We start from the raw sequence: 22,667 nt of genomic DNA on the forward strand, positions 1-22,667 counted from the left end.
CCGGCCAAGAGCTTAAGTATTCTGTGCAGTGCGCCCTGCAATTTTTTACTTTAGCAACGCGATCCTCCTTCAGGGGCGAGGGATGTTCTTCCCGAGGAACACTTCAGCTTCGGAAAAGGGGGCTGAGTTTACGGCACTAGTTTCAGACTACGGAAGGGCCAAAGGGTCAAACTGAAGAACTGGCCCGTGGCTCGGAGCGCCCGGAGCGGTGGGCCGGCCTCGGTCTGGCGCGAATTCCTGGCGAACGGCGGCCTTCGGTCTCACAGCGCCGCCGAGGGCTCCGCCTCAGGGCCCAGACGGTAGCGGTGGGGCCCGTCTGGAGGGTAGCGATGGCGGGGACCTTAGCCGACCCCGCAGCGGTCACTCTTTTTGTTTACCTCGAAGCATCGCGCCCCCTTCCGGGGACACGGGCTCAGCGGAACCTCCCCCAGCAAGTCCCGAGGTTCCGCTCTTTCCCGCTGAGCTTTAAGGAAAAGCGGCGGGGAGGTCCAGTTTCCACCTCCCAGCTGCAAGATGGCCCCCAGAAAGGGTGCAGGCAGCGCAGTTCTTGGAGTGGCATCCTGGACTCCGTGTTGTTTTACTCTGAAACAATGTCCAGGGATAAAAAGTATCGATTTCCAGGCCAGCGTCTACAAGTTACAAGGAAAACCAAAATGTTCCGAAGATACACTATCCATTTCTCAACGAAGTCTTGGAAAGTGCCTTGCTGGGGAGTGAATGAATGAAACGTGTGTGTGACCGAAGGAAGTGCACCAAGTGTCTAAACTGTTCCATTGAGAATGGTGCAAAAGACATGCAAGTGACAGTAGGAATAAGGTAGCAGGACTACACGGAGGTAAATGTAGACGCCACTGACATAAAACCTAGTCTTCCTTAGTAAAACACAGGAAACCAAGATGCTCCTGGGTGAGATGTGGAATAAAGTCCTCCATAGCGAAACCTCTGCGGGATCAAGTCCCAGAGGCTCTTCCGCCAGAGCTTCACCCGGGAGAGCCCGCCGGCGGCAGGGGCAGCCGGCTGCGGAGGCTGGGATGCCGCTGGGGATGCCGCCCTCCACCTCCCCGCATGTCCGCTCAGCGCGCACACACTGCACACAGACCGATACAGGTTTAAAAATCACTTTATTAATCTCTGACTTTGCTCTGTGGTTTTCTTCACTTTCCAAGTTTTTTTTTCAAGTTTACTTTTCTGAGAAACATTCTTTTTTTTTTTTAAAGTATATTTTATTGATTTTTTACAGAGAGGAAGGGAGAGGGATAGAGAGCTAGAAACATCGACCAGCTGCCTCCTGCACACCCAGACTGGGGATGTGCCCGCAACCAAGGTACATGCCCTTGACCGGAATCGAACCCGGGACCCTTCAGTCCGCAGGCCAAGGCTCTATCCACTGAGCCAAACCAGCCAGGGCCTGAGAAACATTCTAATAAGAAAAACGTTCTTTCTCTGTAAAGCCTGATCGCTAGTGAAACTTTTGTATGTCCCTGCTTCCTGTAATCATCATGCAGTTGTTCTCTTGTTTCCCTAGTAAAGTTGAAGCAATTTTCTGAAAGATTTATTTTTCATCTGTGCTTTCCAACTGGCCAGCAAACTGCATAGCCATGTTTTTTCCCCTTTGTCAAATGATCAAATTAATATTTTGAACAATGACCCCAGTATGGGCCCATCATTTTGGACACTTATTGCTAAATGTTGTTCCCCGTGCCAGTTTCATGAGCCACCCTCAGCGCTGTCATCTAGGATTTCCCTGTAATGTTACGATCTGAAGGAGGCATCAGGCACGTATATACATGCATTTCTCAGAATGCTTTTGTGTCCAAGGGTTTGAACAGCTGTCATGTGTGTGATCTGCTGCCGGCTGGTCCATTGTGCACCTTGACCAGAAAGTGCTGAGCAGCCTCATCTTGCCAGTCTTGACTGACACTCTCTCTTATGACCAACAATCAGCAGACTTTGTAAATTAAATTTCTTAACTTCTCCAGTTTGCAAAGTGTTTGAAGGAGAAAGTTCAAGGGGAGGATATGTTCAAGTTACTACTTTGCATTATGGAAACAAGTTATCCTCAAGGTAAAATGGAAACATGTTAAATAAGATGAGATATTGAAGAGAAAGAATCGGGACATATTCCTGCTTCTCAAGAGTTAAACCTTTACAGTGTTAAGTTCCATATCACATCCCTTTTGAAATTTAAGAATAAATATCATTTAAAGCTGTGGTATATACATGCACTAGAATATTATTCAGCCTTAAAAGGAATGAAATTCTGAGACATGCTATGACACGTATGACCCTTGAAAAGATTATGCTAAGTGAATCAAGGCAGACCCAAAAGGACACATACTGCATATTTTCGCTTACATGAGGTACCTAGGATCGGCAACTTCATAGAGACAGAAAGTAGAATAGCGGTTGCTGGGAGTTGAAGAAAAGGGTAATAGGGAGTTATTTAATGGGTACAGAGTTTCTGTATGGGATTAGGAAAGGGTTCTAGAAACGAATGGTGGTATTTGTACAACATTGTGAATGTACTTAATGCCACTGAATCATACACTTAAAATGCTTAAAAGAGTAAATTTTATTATATATTTTTACCACAATAAAGCATATAATGGAGGATAAGAATTATTTCAAGCTAATATGCTACAAGCAAATTATTACAAATTATAACTTTTAATTCTTAAGTACTGTTGTTACTTAAGCATCTCCTAGGAAGTCAGTATCTGGCATAAGTATGAGGAGGATATAAAATAATAATTACTTCGGTTATTTAACAATGAACCAAACTGGTAATGGGCATTTGGGCCAGACTGGAGAAAGTAAGGTAAACCTACTACTGTATGTTCACTGAGTGGCATATTCTTACCTAAAATCTTTTGTGATTCAAACTACTGTACTACTTCTGTACTTAATTCACTTTTATAATGTTGTAAGACATTATTAGTGTTCACCCATATCTGATTCTCCATAGACACAGCACACAGAAGACAGCAATTTTCTAAGTCCCCTTAAAGTTAGGGAGGAATTGGCAAATTAGTTCTAGCCACTAACCTGCAGTTTAAGTGATGACTGTCATTTCTGGACCTGACGCACTGTAACATCAACCAAGAAGGCTATATCCTATATAATAAAGAGCTAATACGCAAATGGTCATCACACCCTCACACCATCATGCTGTAACGGCTCAGATACTCAACACTGGGGAGAGAGGAATGGGGACCAGCCAGGCACAAATGAGCTCACAAGAGAGGAATGGGGACCAGCCAGGCTGTGGCCCGAGAGAGGGACAAGCCGCCCCCCTCCCCCTCCGCAGTCCCGGGTGCCAGTGGCTGTGCCTACGCCTATGGCCCGGGAGAGGGACAAGCTGCCCACCCTACAGTCCCGGGCGCCTGTGGCTGCAGCCAGCCCGAGCGAAGCTGGCCCGGGTCCTGGGTGCCTGCAGCCGGCCAGAGGAAGGGAAGCCCGGGTCCTGGGTACCTGTGACCAGTTGGAGGAGGAAATCCTGGGTCCCGGGTGCGGGGCGAGGCAGAGGCGGTTAGAGGCGATCAGGCCAGCAGGGGAGCAGTTAGGGGTGATCAGGCAGGCAGGCAAAGGGGTTAGGGGTGATCAGGCAGGCAAGTGGTTAGGAGCCAGCGGTCCTGGATTGCAAGAGGCAGTTGGACATCCCCCGAGGGGTCCTGGATTGGAGAGGGTGCAGGCCTGGCTGAGGGACCCCCACCCCCAGTGCACGAATATCATGCACCGGGCCTCTAGTATTTCATATAATGTAGCTATGGGTTGGTATATTCTCTCTCAGTCTGGATCAGTGAGTTATTTCATGGGAAACAGTGGCCAGAAAGAGCCCCAAATCAGCAAAAGGCTGCAATGATCACAGAATAAGCTGCTAAGATTCTGAAATAATTTGGTAATACAGCATACGTCTAGCCTCCCCTGACAAATACAGATATTGGTAATGGGAGTTGGGTGCTGCTCAAAGAACCAAAACTGTGTGGCATTGGCTTAGAGGTTGGTTGGTATACATAGCTAATGCTGGAGGCTAGGAACCCGGCACTTCACATTATGCAGTGGATTTGATATCACTCTAACCCACGATAACCTGGGAGGGAGGAAATGTACCTAGTGAGTTTCGAACTAAGGGGAAAAGTTGAATAATAAGAGTGTTGTGGGGTACTATTTGACACATTTGGCAAGTTTATTATAAAGCTGGAGCTCAGAAAGAATGGTTGATTTGTGAAACCTGAAACTAAGGAAGAGGTGACCAGAAATTCTGAGCCTCATATGGTTGTGATTTTCACCTCCAAGCAGTAGGAGATAAACTCGAGATAGCCTTTAAGTGACAAAGGATTATTAAAACTCAGCCTTGCAGCAAAATTCATAACTAAGGGTGTAGACTTCGTATTTATTTTGGAAAGAAAAAAAACTTCAATGGATTAATTAAGGGTGTGGAACCTTAATTATTTTCCTCACTTGGAAAACAATGCCTGAAGATGAAAATGTGGTTAACAGGATGGCTCTCCCTTTAAAACTTATAGACAGAATATACCTGCCCAAAAAGTCAGGAGAGATATGGAGGTAGGAAATCAGAGAAATATAGCCAACCCAAGAACTACTTGTCTTAAAAAAATGGTATGGTTACTGGCATGTAAATCTGACTGGAAGCAGAAAAAGGCCTACTTTAAGAGTTGTACTGAAAAATCTATATACAGTGGGGCCTTGACTTACGAGTGTCCCAACTAACGAGTTTTTCGAGATACGAGCCGTCTCTCGGCCGATTTTTTGCTTTGAGTTTCGAGCTAAAATTCGGGTTACAAGCCAGCTTCAGATACCCCACTGCTAGTTGGCGCAGCGAACATCACAGTGAACGCCACATCAGCCCAGCATCACGTGTCTCACTCGTTCACAATTGATTTGACATATGAGTAATTTGAGTTATGAGCTCCGTGACGGAACGAATTAAACTCATAAGTCAAGGCCCCACTGTATATAAAAGCCTAAGCGACCATTACGACTGGTCAACCAAATGCTCAACACAGGATCTGACCCCTGGTGGTCAGTGCGCTCCCACAGCCAACCTCCCACAGCCGACCAACCTCCTGCAGTCCCTCCCCCAGGCCGGCCTCGATTGGCCCCAATCGGGACTGGGCGAGACCGCCCCCATAGGCCCGATCGCCAGCCAGGCCAAGGGACCCCACCTGTGCACGAATCCATGCACCAGGCTTCTAGTAAATTATAAACTTTGGCTAAAAGAACTTGTGACTGTTTTGAACTTAAGAAAAAGACGAAAAAACAACTTCCCCAATTATCTAGGAAATAGACTGAAATAAAGCTATGTATTTCCCAAGGATGGCATATTCCTCAACAGCCATTCAGATGTAGTCAAGGAGGATAATAAAAGATCCTTCCAGAAGGTGGAGTATGGAGTCACAGAGAACAATGGAGAAGGGAATTCTTGGTGAACAAAATGGACATTCCCCATAACCAGAGTAAGAGACCCTGATAATATTTCTATTCTTCTTCCCCATCTGAATGAGAATATTTATTGTGGTCACGGTCCCCCCAGTTCCACCCCTGTACAGTAAGTATATGGGGAAACAGAGCAGACCCTTTTGGTTCCTGGGTCTCCAGACCAATGGAAGCAACATCCAGAACTGATGTAGCTCTCCTAGAGCCTGAACTTAGCAAATAAAACTGCCTGGATGGGACTTTGTGTTTTTTTGTTTGTTTGTTTTTAAATGTTTTGATTTTTAGAAAGGGAAAAGGATAGACAGAAACATCGATGAAACATCATTGTTCAGCTGCCTCCTGCACGCCCCCCACTGAGGATGGAGCCTGCAACCTGGGCATGTGCCCTGACCAGGATCCGAACCTGTGACCTCTTGGTTCAAGGGTCAAAGCTCAACCACTGAGCAACACCGGCTGGGCTGGATGCGACTTTGGGGCTGTATCCCGTAAAAACAGTCACCATGTTCCATGTGTAGAAAGAAGAGTGAGCTGAGTATTTAGTGACTCTTCCCATACTTTTTTCCTGAACCCATGGAAGACCTACTCTTTCCTACCCATCCCTACTTGCAATTAGGCCGAGACATGTGACTACTTCTGGCCAATGGTTGTTGGTGACACCTCCAAGATGAAGAATTTAATCGCCGGTGCAAGACATTTTAATGCTCACTTTCCCTGCCATAGTGTGAGGCCTGGTGTTGAAATGATAGAGCCACAATCAGCCTGGATTACAGTCATCAGTTGGAAAATAGTTGCCTTTACAATTGCCAAGACTCACAGTGGACCCTGGGTGAGAAATAAACTTTTGTTGTGTTAAGCCACTAGGATGTTTGGTAATCTGCCACTGTGGCATAACCAGCCTATCTACATACAAATGGGAATACAAACAGTTTGGATATTTCTGCTTGAGAGCAACTTTAAAAATGTATGAAAATACATTTTTCAGGGAATTCATGAACCTCTAAAATTACATACAAAAATCTGGTGCATATATTTTTCTGAGAATTTTCCTTCCCATCTTCTACAGGAGAGGGCTCGCAAATTAAAACCCTCCTCTTCCCCCAACACTCATAGTTTCCCTTTGGGAATAGCAGGACCTTAATTCCTATATGGCTCTTGGGTAATGTTGCTTGATTTTTCTCCATGTCATTTGCCATTTGATATATCTTTTCCTTACTCTTCATTTCTTAGGATGTCTGTTTCCTCCCTTCTTGGAGATTTCTACATCCTGTGTTCAGTGCCGTATCCCCAATGCCTACTACACAGCAGGTATTCAATAAATACTTACTAAATTATTAAACAAATGAAAGATGGGCTATAACTTTCCTCATAATCTCAAAGAGCTATATGACCCAAAAAAGGTTAAACACAGTTAAACAAAATATTACCTAATGAATTATCCTGCCTAAATAACTCTAACATTTCCAGAAACATCTGAAAGGATGAAGACTCACCTTTGGTAGATAATGAAATCTGAGTAAGAGTAGCCCATTTAAAATATTTTATTCTGCAACCATGAATTTCTAAAATATGAAGAATGTTTTGAATTTTGCTAAGTAAGTAAATACAATGTTGATAGATAAAATATTCTACTCAGTAATGTGCACTGCAAAAAACTCCAGGACCAATCTTGAAGTATAAAGTAAATAAGAATTTAATATTTATTATGCATGTTTATACAGGAACATCAAAATAATACTCAATAAGTTATTTATTTTCTAAAAACACTGCAAAAAAAAAAAGATAAAACCGTAGGAATGATATATTACCCAATGCTACTCAAAATTAAAAATATAGTTATCTATCTTTTAAATAGATTTGAATTGATGAATTTTCACATTAACCAAAACATTTTAAATATCTAAAAATAGTCTTTCTTTATACACTATATATAGATGCTCAATTTTATTGCACATAACATATTTGGTTTAGGCTTATATATCAGGTAACATACAGATAAATAAATTATGAATATGAATTTAAGGAAAGTAGGCAGGATGTTATTTTATACTACAAAAATTAGATGAAAGTGATACATTATACAGCTTAATCTTCAGGAAATTTTATTTAGCTATTGTATAAAATCACTGAGTAAAATCACATGCAAGCTAAGAGCTATTAAATATTATATTGCAAAATAGCTCTGTTGGCACATTTAAAATAAAACAGGTATCAACTGACACCATCTACCACTCTTTTTAGCCACCCAAAAGGTGGTCTTCACATCAGGTTTAAAAATATTAAATGACAAAATCTTAAATATAGACACATACATGGTTATGTCAAAAATATTCACATAATTGGCACAATCGAAATTTTATTTTAAACAGGGATTAGACATACCTTCTAAACCAGTTTCTAAATAAAGCTAGTAAAATTTCTGTTTAACTTTTTAAATTCATTTGGCCAAGCACTTATGGTTGGTGTTTTGAAGATCTGTAAACATTCTCACTTATTTGTACTGTTTCCTGAGGTCATCTGGAAACTATCATTATTTTAGTAGCTTCATAATTTTGTACCCCTACAAATGTGCTTTGGAAATATTCAAAATAAAAACAAAAATGTTAATGCAGACCCATGTGTAACTTAAAATACTTTCTCTTGTTACAAGAGCTATAATTCGAAAATTCTTAGGTTTCAAAATTAAATTTATTCCATTATCAACAGACCTGGAAAAGCATTCATAAATTCTAGACCATAAAAAAGTAGATTTTAGAATTAGCTCATTTAACATTATGGAAATGGAAATAAAAGTATTCTATTTGTATGTTACTTATGGGATAATGTCTAAAACTTACATAGGTCTCTCCATTTTAAAACATGTTAAAATAGTGTCAGCGAGGTGCCTGACTCATAGTGGATGTTCAATAAATATATACATAATGAATAAATGTGAAGTTAAGCATAAAAACTATTGCAGTACTTCAGTACGGAATTAATGTTCTGAAGCTACAATGTATCATTCACTCAACGAAGAATCAGTTTTCACTGGTACTCAGAATAAAGCTTAAAATATCCATTTGATAAATACAGCACTGATGCATTTTCTGGCATCCTGTCAATGAAAGGAGGAAGTAGGCACTTTCCTTGATTCTGGGCCTTAACTATCACTCACCATCTCTGACTTTAGCTGTGTAAGGGATAAGCCAAAAGGCAACAGAAAAGAATGCTCTCTCTCCTTCCTTCCTTTCCTCTCCCCTTTCTTGCTGTCCCTTCCTTTCCTTTCATTCCCTTCCCTTCCTTCTCTCCCTTCCTTCGTGCTGCCCTCTCTCTCTCTCTTTCTTCTATCAATGATACAAGAAGCAGGTGACCATCCAATGAAAAGTACATGCCTCTTCGTAGTATCTTTTCTAGGAGCAAAATGAGGTGACAATATTTACATTTGGGGGAGTGGATCGTAATTGTCATTACCAAGTTGGCTGACATGAATAGAGATTTCACTAGTATTTCTCAAAAAAATTCACTGCTCTGCTACTGATTTCTTCAATGTTAATGGATTACAATTAAACAGAAATACTAATTTAAACACTGTTTAAACTACCTTTTATAAGACAAACAACCTGAGTTTGCAGATTAACATATATATTTTTCCATCATTTTACTGTTAAAAATCAAGAAAAATACTACTATTAAAATTGCAACAGCTTAAAAATAGAATTTGTGCCATGACACTTTTTTAAGTTCTGCATTTTGTACATTATCACAATTCCATTCATCCATGTATCAAAAGGCAGCACTGGTAACCCTGATAATGTTATATACTCGCACATTAAAAAGAACCAAAGTCGTGGTTAAATGGTTCCGCAAGGATCTCCAGCCACTATTCTTTTCCTTACTTCCCCAAAGGAGAACTGGGAGTAGGCACTTATCCAGCACCTTCCTGTAGCATCGTCTGTTGGCACTAATGATTAGGATGCTTGAACCATGCAATTATGTATTCTGACTCAATCAAGTGACACCAAAATAGCGATTATTTTTTAAAATTTAAGCCCAAGCAGTAGAAATATTTTCATGCCAAGTTTTGACAGCTTAATAATTTGTATTCTAGGGGAAAAACTATCATATCTTTACTATTTAATTATTTAAAAAGAAAATCAGAAATGCCAACTTCATGCCCCATTAAAAAAAGCTAAACTCACTTGAACTTATTAATGATGTTTGCTGAATACAAAGTGATCGCAAAACCCTAATACCATGATTTGTATTTACTGATCTAGAATTATAAAGGTATTTTCTACCCTGTTAAATATAATAGAATATAATTACCATTTACAAATTTAATTAGGTAATTTATACTTCAAAGATATCCTATGGTCTCGTATGGATTAACAACTTCTATTTATCAATTCTGAATGTAACAATTATCTATAATTATACTTTGACCTTGCCTAATCACTTGCAACTCCACTATGAGTAGGTTACAAATAATATGTTGATGAAATATTTCAATATTTTTCTAGTTCTCAAAATAGCAAAGCAATAAGCTAATCAATATATTGATTGCAAATCCATATTACTGAAGTTACAGCAATACCTTTTATATGTCTGAAATCATACAAAATGTGACACGATCACTATGCCAACTGTATACATGTATGTGATAGCAATGTTTCCCATACAGCAGCATACATATACCACTGGATAGTCCTGAGATGATTTTGAGTGAATTGCTACAGGAATGAACAATTTTTCTTTAATAGTTATATATTTATTTTAAGGTTTATTAGAGAAAATACAACTAGCACATAAATGGGGCTACAGTTAAAAACTAAGGTTAAAAATTATAAGTAAATAACGGCACAAGAGATACATATATATCAGAAAGGTGGTATGTGACTCACATTTGGCTAACACCGTTTCATTTTGTTATTAATGTGTTTTTTATTGATTTGAGAGAGAAAGGGAAAGAGAAACAAACATTGATCGGCTGCCTCTGGTACGCACCCCAAACGGGGATCGAACCCACAATCTAGGTATGTGCTTGACCAGGAATCGAACTCTCAGTCTTGTGGTGTATGGGATGATGCTCCAGCCCACTGAGCACCCGGCCAGGACTGGATAAGTTTTAAGGAAGGATCTGATTTAGCCAGCATCATTTCTGAATGCTTGTAATAATAAGCCACATCATAAAGGAGTTTCCTCTACTACTGTAAATTCTAGTTTTGTTCCAGGACAAACATTTTAAAACATGTGTTTACGTTTATTTAAAAAATATAAATTTGAAAGCACTGACTAAATTTAAGTTACTTTAAAAGGATTCACCCAAATGGTAAAAATGTTCAGGAGCATTTGAGGGACATGCTATTCCTACAGAAGAGAATAGACTACGAAGGCACATTGCATATTATAGCTATCATTGCAGCATTTAAATAAAAGTGATCTAAATAATCATTAACCTTAATAATTAACAACTAATTAAAATATTCTTTCATAAAAAAGAAGGTACGCTTGTGCACTAAGTGCTCTTGATTCTGGAACCTCCTGCACATAAGTGTCACTGACATGGAACCACTGGCCTGGCGATTCACTATCCGGTTCTTTCAAACCTAACAAAACAAAAAGAAGTATAATTTTTACAATAAGTGTGTTCTTTCTTTACATTATAAGCAATAACATATCACAAACTAGATTTATTTAGTGCTAGATTTTATTGCATAAGTCTGTTTCTCCTAAATGAACTAACTCTTTAAAGCATTAATAATAGTATCATTTTACTTGAAAAATCTAGTGAAATATTAGATAGCCTTGTAAATATTTATTGTTTCAGGAAAATCATTTTCACTAAAAGAGAAAAAACAAAAAACAAAGTTAGTTTGTGGATCCATAAGCAAAGTTAGCAAAATTTCAACTCCAACTATATTCTGAGACCTGGTGTCTTCAGAAATTTTGTTATTATTAAATAAAATGCCACCTCGAGAAACCAAGATGGCGGCATAGGTAAACACCGGAGTTTGCTGCCTCGAACAACCACTTCAAAAATACAACTAAAAGACGGAACGGACATCACCCAGAACCACGGGAAGGCTGGCTGAGGAGAGTCTCTTCAACTAGAAGCAAAAACAACAGCATTCCGACGCTCAGCGGAGGCGCAGTGTGGAAAATTTAAAGGTACGGCGGTGCGGTGGTGAGGGTGCGCGCGCAAAGCGGGCTGGCGGCTGAGGGCGCGATTGTCGTTTTCAATCAGGAGCGAGTCTCAGACTCTGGGCTACAGATCCGGGCGAGTCTCTAGGGACCCAGACTCAAACGGGAGAAGCGGGACTGTCTGGCTACGGCCCCTCCGAGGTTTGCAGCGGTTACGGGGACAGAGAGGCAGAGCCCCTGGGGACCGACTGAGAGCGGCCATAGCTGCTCCCTCCCCCCGCCCTGTTGAGCCCGCCCCGCCCAAGTCCTGCGCACGGCCATTTGCCGATCGCCTCAGTCAAAGGCTGGACTAGCGCCTCCCCAGAAGACAGACGTTTTCCACAGCTGATTCCTACAGCCAGTCGGCCTGGTGGTCAAATCCCTCTAGTGTTAACTACAACAATTAAGGCTTGGCTAGAACAAGACTGCGCACAAAGACCACAAGGGGGTGCACCAAGAAAGCATATAAGATGCAGAGACAAAAAAACATGACAGAAATGGAGGATATGGAGCTAAGAATCGCAATTTTGAGGGCTTGCCATAAATTTGTGCAGAGCCTCACGAAAACTAATGAGACCCTCGATGCTACGATAAAGAAATTAGAAAGTAAGCATACACGGACTGAAATAAAGAATATTATACCCAATAGCAGACCAGAGGAGCACAAGAATCAAACCAAAGATTCGACAAAAAACACCCAATTGGAAAAGCAAAATGAAAAAAGAATCCGAAAGTGTGAAGATAGTGTAAGGAGCCTCTGGGACAGCTTTAAGCGGTCTAATATCAGAATTATTGGAGTGCCAGAAGATGAGAGACAACAAGATATTGAAAACCTATTTCAAGAAATAATGGCAGAAAACTTCCCCCACCTGGAGAAAGAAATGGACTTACAGGTCCAAGAAGCGCAGAGAACCCCAAACAAAAGGAATCCAAAGAGGACCACACCAAGACACATCATCATTAAAATGCCAAGAGCAAAAGACAAAGAGAAAATCTTAAAAGCAGCAAGAGAAAGAGGCTCAATTACCTACAAGGGAATACCCATACGACTGTCAGCTGATTTCTCAACAGAAACTTTGCAGGCCAGAAGGGAATGGCAAGAAATATTCAAAGTGCTGAATACCAAGAACCTACAACCAAGATTACTTTATCCAGCAAAGCTATCATTCAGAATTGAAGGTCAGATAAAGAGCTTCACAGATAAGGAAAAACTAAAGGAGTTCATCACCGCCAAACCAGTATTATATGAAATGCTGAAAGGTATCCTTTAAGAAGAGGAAGAAGAAGAAAAAGGTAAAGATACAAATTATGAACAACAAATATGCATCTATCAACAAATGAATCTAAGAATCAAGTGAATAAATAACCTGATGTACAGAATGAACTGGTGACTATAATGAATCAGGGACATAGAAAGGGAATGGACTGACTATTCTTGGGGGAAAAGGGGTGTGGGAGATGCGGGAAGTGACTGGACAAAAATCATGCACCTATGGATGAACTCAGTGGGTGGGGAGTGAGGGTGGAGGGTGGGGTGGGAGCTGGAAGGAGGGGAGTTATGGGGGGAAAAAAGAGGAACAAATGTAATGATCTGAACAATAAAGATTTTAAAAAAATAAATAAATAAAAAATAAAATGCCACCTCACTGCAGTACATGACTTGACACCTTGAAAAACTGTGCCACTTTACAGCACCTAGAAGGGCACAGTCTTAGGATATTTAAGATTCTTTAAGATTACCTAGTACTCTTAAATGTATTTCTCACGCAACATTAATAAAGTGAATCCACATGAGTCATCCATGAAATAACTTGCCTCTTCCAGAAAAGGAAGAATAAATTCATTTGTTTTTAAGAATAAAATAAACTTAGGATAACATACCAGGTACACTTTTCTTTCCAGTGATCTGTTCCAATAACTTCCTGGAGGGGGTTCTCACTTTCACATACGCAGTGTAGTGGCCTCCTCGCATTGAGCCGCTATGTTCCACTATGCCGTACAGGCCATAGAGAACTTTCTCTCCCGCACTTACATTCTTCAGACAAAAATAAGTTAGTAATGTTTAGTGAAATGCTATTGTAAGGAAAATTAAGTCAAATGTACATCCTGCTTAGCATAAGAGAATAACATATTAAAAATACACTGAGCCGAAACCGGTTTGGCTCAGTGGATAGAGCGTCGGCCTGCGGACTGAAAGGTCCCAGGTTCGATTCCGGTCAAGGGCATGTACCTGGGTTGCGGGCACATCCCCAGTGGGAGATGTGCAGGAGGCAGCTGATCGATGTTTCTCTCTCATCGATGTTTCTAACTCTCTATCTCTCTCCCTTCCTCTCTGTAAAAAATCAATAAAATATATTTAAAAAAAAAACAACAAAAAAAAAAACAAACAAACCCAGAAGCCAATTTGAAGTGGCTTTCAGTAGCCAACAATTAGCCACATTAGACAAATATATTAGAGCATGAATAAAAGAAAAGTGTAGTAAATTAAAACTTATCTGATGTGTTTAAAACCATGAACTCATAATGATAAATTAATTGATCACAGTTTGAGAATGCTAGTGAATTCATTATTCTGAAAACTAGTTTAAAAGGGAGACAGGAAAAGAATTGAGCATTCACCCTGTCTTTTCTATAAGAACTATACCATAAGATGACTAAATAGATGAAAGGAATACCTCTTTATATAGAGGTTATCTAGTTAATAAATGAAGAAGGAATGAGAAAATTAGAATATCACCATTCTGTAATTCTTAATGAACTCATGAATCTAACATTGAGCATCATTGGCCACTATCACAAAAAGACAATTGTCATTCTGTGCCACCTGACTAAACACTCCCCATGAAATACACTTGCCAGAAAAAAATTAAAAAATAAATAAGGAATATCAAACCTGAATCTGTTCAAGCTTCTCCAGATCCAACTATCCAACTGCCTACTTGTAGTAAATAAAGAGGATAGCCCTAGCCAGTCTGGCTCAGTAGATAGAGCATCAGCCTGCGGATTAGAGGGTCCCTGGTTCGATCCCAGTCAAGGGCACATGCCCGGGTTGCAGGCTTGATCCCCAGTAGGGGGCATGCAAGAGGCAGCCAATCAATGATTCTCTCTCATCATTGATGTTCCTATCTCTCTCACCCTCTCCCTTCCTCTCTGAAATCAGATGAATAATCATTAAAATCTGAATTATGGGAATCTACATGAAAGATGGTCTACTTTCTTCAACAAATAAATTATGAAAAGGGAAGAGAAGGGGAGAGAGATGGGAGAGAGGAACTGTATATTAAAAGAGACTAAAAGACATTATCCAATTATAATGTGTAGTCCTTAGTTGGATATGAATTCATTTAAGATTTTTCATTTATGATATAATTAGAAATATAGACTCTAGATGATATGAAGAAATTGTTTATTTGGTTTAGTGTGAAAGTGGTATTGTGGTTATGTTAAAAAGGAGGAGTGATTCTTATCTTTTAGAAATACATAGTGAAATATTTTTTTTTAAATATATTTTATTGATTTTCCACAGAGAAGAAGGGAGAGGGATAGAGAGCTAGAAACATCAATGAGAGAGATTGATCAGCTGCCTTCTGCACGCCCCCCACTGGGGATGTGCCCGCAACCAAGGTACATGCCCTTGACCGGAATCGAACCTGGGAGCCTTCAGTCCGCAGGCCGACGTTCTATCCACTGAGCCAAACCGGTTCGGCCATAGTGAAATATTTATGAATGAAATGATGCTTCAAAATAATATAGGGGTGTTAGATGAGTTTGTGCATGGGGCAGGACTGGCCATGTATCTGAGGTTTTAAGGCTAAGTGATGGGTGCGAGAGGTTCATTATACTGTCTTGTCTATTTCTGTCTATGTTGGAAATTCTCCATAATAGGTACTTTCAAAAATATGTTTTCATAAATTTGATACAGAGCTTAAGTCTCATTTTTTTTACCGCATTATCAAATTCTGAGTGTTAATAACTGACAGATAGTGCTGATATTCCACAGATGAACTGGATTCACTGAAAAATTGCATTTAAGTTTTTTTGTGTTTGTTGATTTACCTAATCATAAAATCCTGTTGTCAAAAATATATATTTTTTGTTTTGATTGATCAATATATGAAAAATATTAAGTTCAATAAGTATTCTCTTATATACCACAAAACCTAGACTACTAACCAGTAATCATGAACAGGAGCTTAGTTTTTTAAAAAAAGAAAGAAAAGTATGGCACAACAAACAATCATAGAATACTTTAAGCATATTATTTGCAAGTCAATTAAATATTTTAATAATATACTACACCTTACAAGTAGCAGAACAGAATGGTGCTAAATCAAGTATAAGTGGAAAATCTACATGTCTGTTTACTTTGCGAAGACTTGATCCAGCCTAAAAAGACAAAAAAAAAAAAAATTTAATGTGACAAACTCAATCTAAATTACTGTTTGTTAATTAAAACTAAAAGAGAAATCCTAGAAGTTTTTTCATAGCTATAAAAACATGATTAATAAATAGTCCAAAATTGATATATGACTAAATTTTTATTTTTTAATTAGGTTTCATGAACTGTTATTGCAAATATATATTTTTATGCGCGTTTTTACTATAAACAATATGGGAATAATTACTTTCACTGTGGCTTTTCAACACTTAGAGAAAAATAAATTGTGGCTTTTCAACACTAGGAAAAAATAAATTCAATGTGATAAAACTAAGCTATTTCATAAGCTATCATGAAAAGATATTCAACTGAAGAGTCAGGGGCCTGGTGTCCTAGCCCTGACTTAACACCTAATTTGACTCTAGGCTACCTCATCTACATCAAGGCAGAAAATGGGTATAAATGGTTTAGAATAGATCCTTTTCAGTTTTAAAATTCAGTGATATTCATTCATTAAAACAAAAAGCCTGAATTTGAATACTTAAATCATTTTATCAATAAAAGAAAATGTTATATATTATATAAATCAAAATGAACCTTCCTGTTGTCAAATAAGCTCTACTCCTTTCTCTATTTTTAATTGCTAAAGGCAGTACTTGAAAAAATGTACACTTTGCATTATTTAATGATAATTAAAAACTAGCTGATATACTGTCAAAGGTATTGGATAGGAAACCCACAAATAGAAACTATTGGAATCAGAAAATGCATAAATCTGAATTATATGAGTAGACAAAAACCGATGCAACCTTTCATGCAAGGCTTTCATGACTTACTCCAAGGACATCATTTTAAAGGAAAAAAAGCTTATTTTTTGACCAAAATATACCCACTTACTGATTTGTATCTTCAAGTGATGTTTAGAAGACTTAACCTGATATCTGATGTGAAATCATGAGGTCATGCCCCAGGAGTAATTATTTAATCTGTTTTCCATTTTTTTGCCTTGTTTTTTCTCATCAGATGACCTCCATAAGCATCCAATACCAGCACTGCCTGAGACCCTTTCAGGCTAATGTGTCCTCCCCAGATAGCATGTTGCTGTTGAGAAGCTACCCCATAATAGGAAAGACTCTATAAAGGGCTTTAATATAAGATGAATCTCTTTTCCTTCTTTAAACTTTTTTTTAACTTACCGTGGACATACAATATTATATTAGTTTCAGGTATACATAGTTATTGGAATATTTATATAGTACCTACCACAATAAATCTAGTAACTATCTTGAATCTTTTTTTCTAGGGGATGACTTTTGGAAAATACCTTGCCTTATATTTGGGCATATGCAGCCTCCTGCCTTTTTAAAATTTTTCTTTTAACTGAATATCATAAGTATTTTCCCCATGTCATTAAAATATAAATATGATATCCTGCATATTGGACAATTGTGCCAGGCCTCACAAGCTGACATGATCTATAATGACCAAGATACAAATTTTTGTGTATATCTCTAATTCCTTGGAATAGGTTCTTAGAAATGGAATTAGTCAAAAGTAATACTTTTGTTCAAAATGTTTTATTCAAAACATTCCTTAATATCCTTGAACTATATTATTAAATTACTTTCTAGGTGTGTCTAACTTACACCCCTACTGTTGAAACAAGAAAGTGCCTATATCTCACTGCATCCTTAACATGACCATATCTGGGCCAATTTGAACAGAATAAAAAAAGAATCCTGCTGTCATTTTATTTTGCATTTGTTTTGCTGGAAAGGATGGACCTTTTTCTTTATATTTTCTTGGAATCTTTACTTTTTCTATGAACTGTCAATTCGTGTTCTTTACCATTTTTCTATTAGGGTCTTGATATTTTTACGATTGATTTTTAAGAGTTATTTATATATTTACAATGCTAATCATTTGCCATATTTATGACGAAGATCTCTCTCCTGTTTGAGACTGGCCTTTTCGTGTTGTGGAGGTTTCATATACAGCTCTGAAGTTACTACAGAGAAATAGGCTTTCAGAGACAATAAAATACTAGAAACAGAGACATAGAGTCTGCTCCCTAAAATTCCCAGTCCTGGGAACAAGAATGTGGCTTTGCTAACATTACATTTAGCCTGAGAGCAAGAAGAGACCGAGATGTCTGTAAATATTTCCCTTTTAAGGGCATGAATGCTTTCTGTAAGTTGTTCCTAAATAGGGATAAAATGACCATATATAAAACAACTGGCACATCATGCAATTAGCTTCTCAGATCTGGCATGACCCTCTCTTGCTCACACAGGGTCACTACAGACACACACCTTCCATTAGGCATTCTGATGTAGGGAGACATGATACATCTGCTCTCCATGGCCATTTCATTTCTGTTAAGTTTCTAGAATCCTGGCTACAGAAAATCAAGAACTTAACCTAATCTTTCTTTGGATAGGATGAAAGTGTAGAGGAAAATCTCTTCTTGCCCATCTGTGGCCCACCTGAAATGTTGCAGATATACTAGTATATGATCAAAGCTTCCAATCTTTTCCCTTGAGATTTCTTTCCTGGGTTTTATACTTAGAAAATCTTCCCAATCAGAGATCAGGTTTATACTTAAGTTTTCTTTTAGTCTTTTGATAACTTGTTTCATACAATTAAAAAAAAGTATTTTTGAAAATAGTATTGATATATGGTATAGAGCAGCCGGGGGCAAACTACGGCCCTTTTGAAATGAATAAAACTAAAAAAAAAAAAAAGACCGTACCCTTTTATGTAATGATGTTTACTTTGAATTTATATTAGTTCACACAAACACTCCATCCATGCTTTTGTTCCGGCCCTCTGGTCCAGTTTAAGAACCCATTGTGGCCCTCGAGTCAAAAAGTTTGCCCACCCCTGGTATAGAGGGTAGCTATAAACTCTTATTTCCTTCAACAGCTATTTTCTTTCCTAAGTCCTTTACTAAATAATACAGCCCCCTTCCCAACTGTTACTTTATTATCATAACAAAAGAACTTTAAATTATACTCAGGTTTTATTTGACAATTCTGACCATACTGTTTTACTTATACAGTGGGGCTTTGACTTACGAGTTTAATTCGTTCTGTGACGGAGCTCGTAACTCAAATTACTCTAATGTCAAATCAAAAGTGAACGAATGAGACACGTGATGCTGGGCTGATGTTGTGGCGTTCACTGTGACGTTCACTGCGCCAACTAGCGGTGGGGTATCTGAAGCTGGCTCGTAACCCGAATTTTAGCTCGCAACTCAAAGCAAAAAATTGGCTGAGAGACGGCTCATATCTCGAAAAACTTGTTAGTCGGGACACTCGTAAGTCAAGGCCCCACTGTAGTTTTATTTTAAAAACCCCTTCTAACTTTTGCAAAAATGTTTTAGTATTTTCACTTATTCATTCTTCCAGAGAAATGTTAAAATCATTTTATCAAATGCAAAAAAAATAAAAATGAGTCAAGGCATTGAATTAAAAATACACACACAGACTGGCCGGTGTGGCTCAGTGGATTGAGCATCATCCCATGCACCAAGAGGTCACTGGTTCCATTCCAGGTCAGGGCACATGCCTGAGTTGTGGGCTTGATTCCCAGTAGGGGGGCGTGTAGGAGGCAGCAGATCGATGTTTCTCTCTCATGGAGGTTTCTCTCTCTCCCTCTCCCTTCCTCTTTGTCTAAAATAAATAAAAACGTATTTTAAAAAAATACACCAAAAAAGGAGAAAAATCTGCTACATTAAAAATATTTAGGTTCCCTCTCACTGTAGAGTCCTACAGTGATGGAGAGTGCCTTGGACTAGCCCTTTTTGTACTCGGGCCTAGTCAGCCATGGCCAGTCCTCACAGCCCTCTCACTGGGATCAAGAGAACTCAGAAAGGTGTGTGCACTTGGCTATTTCTTTACTTCTAAGTGTTCCTTCCCCCCCACCCCCCGCAAGGGTTCTTAAAAATTCTTTTTTTCCATTGACACACACAAACACACACATGCCATTTGGGTTCCTACCACCTAAATCTTCAAACATTGTGAATAAACTATTTTAATTAGAAAAGTCTGGTAAACGATTATGGCTGAAAAAGCAGTAAATCCCATATGACAAATTTTTAAATTCAGGAATCCTTGACAGTATTTTACAAGACTTAGGGCTCTATAAAACACCTGATGGAAATTACTCTAGTGCTACGAAAGGAACTTTTACCTGATGGAATCTTTTAAGGTGGAGTATTAGGATAACTGGAACAGCAGAAATAAGCAACTGCTTCCTGGCATTAGTATAAATCCCTTCTGCTTTCTTTTCTGTATAAAATATAATAAATTTATTTGCAAGATTCCATTTCATACTAATGGAATCTACCACATAACATAGTCAACATTTATATAGAAGCATCATATCACATTTTTTAAATATTAAAAAAGACTATTAATATGTGTAGCTATATGGATGAATCTCAAAGCATTAGGCTAAGTGGCAAAGAGGCCAGAGACAGAAGGCTATATATTATATGATTCCATTTTTTATGATATCCTGGAGATGGCAAAACTATAGGGAGAAGAATCAGATTAGTGAGTGCAGGGATTAGGGAATGGGAGAGGAGATTAACTGCAAAGGAGCACAAAAAAACATTTTGGGGCAATGAAAATGTTTTATAGCTTGATGGTAGTTACAGGACTGAATACGTTAGCAAAACTCATTAAACTGTACTAGTACACTTAAAATGTTTTATTGTATGCAAATTATATACTATGTGCAAATTCAGTAAACAAGATTTTTTTAAAAGAAATAAAAGAGAAATTAGACTTCTGGTTACAGGGTACCTCTACTCTTTCCAAAAACACTAAAATGAAAGATTTTTTTAAAAAGGCACTCCCTTATATGAACAAAGAATAGGTGAGGTGACACTTGCAACACAATTTTAGAAGCTGGAAAGAAGATGAACTAATAGTGACTTAGGACAATGCCCTCCAGCCAAAGACCACCACAAACACACCTGCAGATCATAAAATTGGCTCAAAATGTATTGCGGTGAAAGGAGAGGTCATATGGGAACCACTGGGGCATTTCAATAAGAGGTTGTTAGAAAGGACTTGTGATAGGATTTGAATATGACCAATTGCATATTTAACTTGGGTTAATATAAACTGGTATTTCTTCCTTCTCCTATTTAGACATTTTCTTAAATACTAGTGTATTAAGCACATCTTTGTTCTGATGCTTTGACAACTGGGGCCTTGCTGACACTGGAAGGAGGGCCTCTCCCAGAGCTAATTGCTAGAGTTAGTGAATATTAAGTGTGCCTTTCATACGCAAACCAACCAATCCAAAATGCACGCCCCAACTACCTCCTTTACCTAGCCTGCAATCCACTTGCCCTAATCATATCATGACCAAGTTCTAGACAACTAGCAACAGTCCCTATAACCCAGAGCCCACTAAAATATTCAAAACTAGTCAGTCTTAAACCTGTTTATCACGCCTTGCCCACTCCTTCCCTTGGAAACCACAATAAAGTCGCTTGCCCTAGTTTCCCCCTGGCTGTCCCTGCCTCCTGCCCAACCCTGGTGCTTCCCCATGTGCCCTCTATTCTTGGGAACTGTAAGAAACAAAGTATCTTCAGTGACAACCATATCCTGATTTTTTGGCCTCACAATTCCTGAATAAAAATAAAATCTATATTTTGAATGAAACTAGTCACCAGGAATGAGTATTCTCTCCATTTAGTCAAGGCTAGAGGTACACTGAAAATTTCTTGACAAGTCCCCCTTTTTCCCAGTCAACTAAATATAGATATTATGTTGCTAGTTTTATAATACACAATTATTTAAAACCTTCAAATTTATATCTTACTAGAGGCCCAGTGCACAAAATTCGTGCACAGAAAGGGGGGGGGGGGTCCCTCAGCCCAGTCTGCACCCTCTCCAATCTAGGACCCCTCGGGGGATGTCCGACTGCCAGTAGTTGGACATCCCTCTCGCAATCTGGGACCGCTGGCTCCTAACTGCTCACCTGCCTGCCTGCCTGATCGCCCCTAACTGCTCTCCCCTGCCGGCCTGATAGTTCCTAACCACCTGTGCCTTGGCCCCCGCCACCATGTCTTTGTCCAGAAGACATCCGGTCTATCCGCTTAATTAGCATATCACCCTTTTATTAGTATAGATCAGTGATTCTCAACCTTCCTAATGCCACGACCCTTTAACAGTTCCTCATGTTGTGGTGACCCCCAATTTCATTGTTACAAATTGAACATAATTAAAGCATAGTGATTAATCAAAAAAACAATATGTAGTTATATGTGTTTTCCGATGGTCTTAGGCGACCCCTGTGAAAGGGTCATTCGACCCCCAAAGGGGTCGCGACCCACAGGTTGAGAACCGCTGGCATAGTTTATGACTTCACTAGAGGCCACGTGCATGGATTCGTGCACCGGTGGGGTCCCTCAGCCTGGCCTGCACCCTCTCACAATCCAGGACCCCTCAGGGGATGTCAGGCTGCTGGTTTTGGCCCGATCCCTGCAGGCCAGGCCAAGGGACCCCACTGGTGCACGAATTTGTGCACCTCTAGTATGCATATAAGATCTTTGGTTAATTTCTTCTTGCCCTCCCCCTCCCCCCTTCCCTCTGAGATTCATCAGTCTGTTCCATGTTTCCATGCCTGTGCGTGGAGTGTTTGCTCCCTGGTGGTC

The 22,667-nt window shown here is 39.2% G+C and overlaps 1 protein-coding gene across 6 annotated transcripts in view; it reads right to left on the reverse strand.

Annotated features, from left to right (window-relative positions):
- Positions 1-10,185: 10,185 nt before the first annotated feature.
- USP45 (ubiquitin specific peptidase 45) overlaps positions 10,186-22,667 on the reverse strand; it is a 49,237-nt gene continuing 36,755 nt past the window's right edge. For 4 of the 6 annotated variants that reach the window (XM_023759765.1, XM_023759764.1, XM_023759763.1 and 1 more), the window contains 4 exons: positions 20,186-20,283; positions 15,913-15,999; positions 13,495-13,648; positions 10,186-11,039 (listed from right to left, as the gene is read on the reverse strand). In XM_023759765.1, the coding sequence (XP_023615533.1) occupies positions 10,909-11,039; positions 13,495-13,648; positions 15,913-15,999; positions 20,186-20,283 (470 nt within the window). In that variant the 3' untranslated portion in view covers positions 10,186-10,908. Of the gene's footprint in view, positions 11,040-13,494; positions 13,649-15,912; positions 16,000-20,185; positions 20,284-22,667 lie in introns of those variants that run through there. The other 2 variants (XR_002830973.1, XM_023759766.1) reach the window with 2 other exon arrangements.

Source organism: Myotis lucifugus, unplaced genomic scaffold (assembly GCF_000147115.1).
Source record: "Myotis lucifugus unplaced genomic scaffold, Myoluc2.0 scaffold_161, whole genome shotgun sequence".
In the NCBI taxonomy this organism is placed as follows: Eukaryota; Metazoa; Chordata; class Mammalia; order Chiroptera; family Vespertilionidae; genus Myotis; species Myotis lucifugus.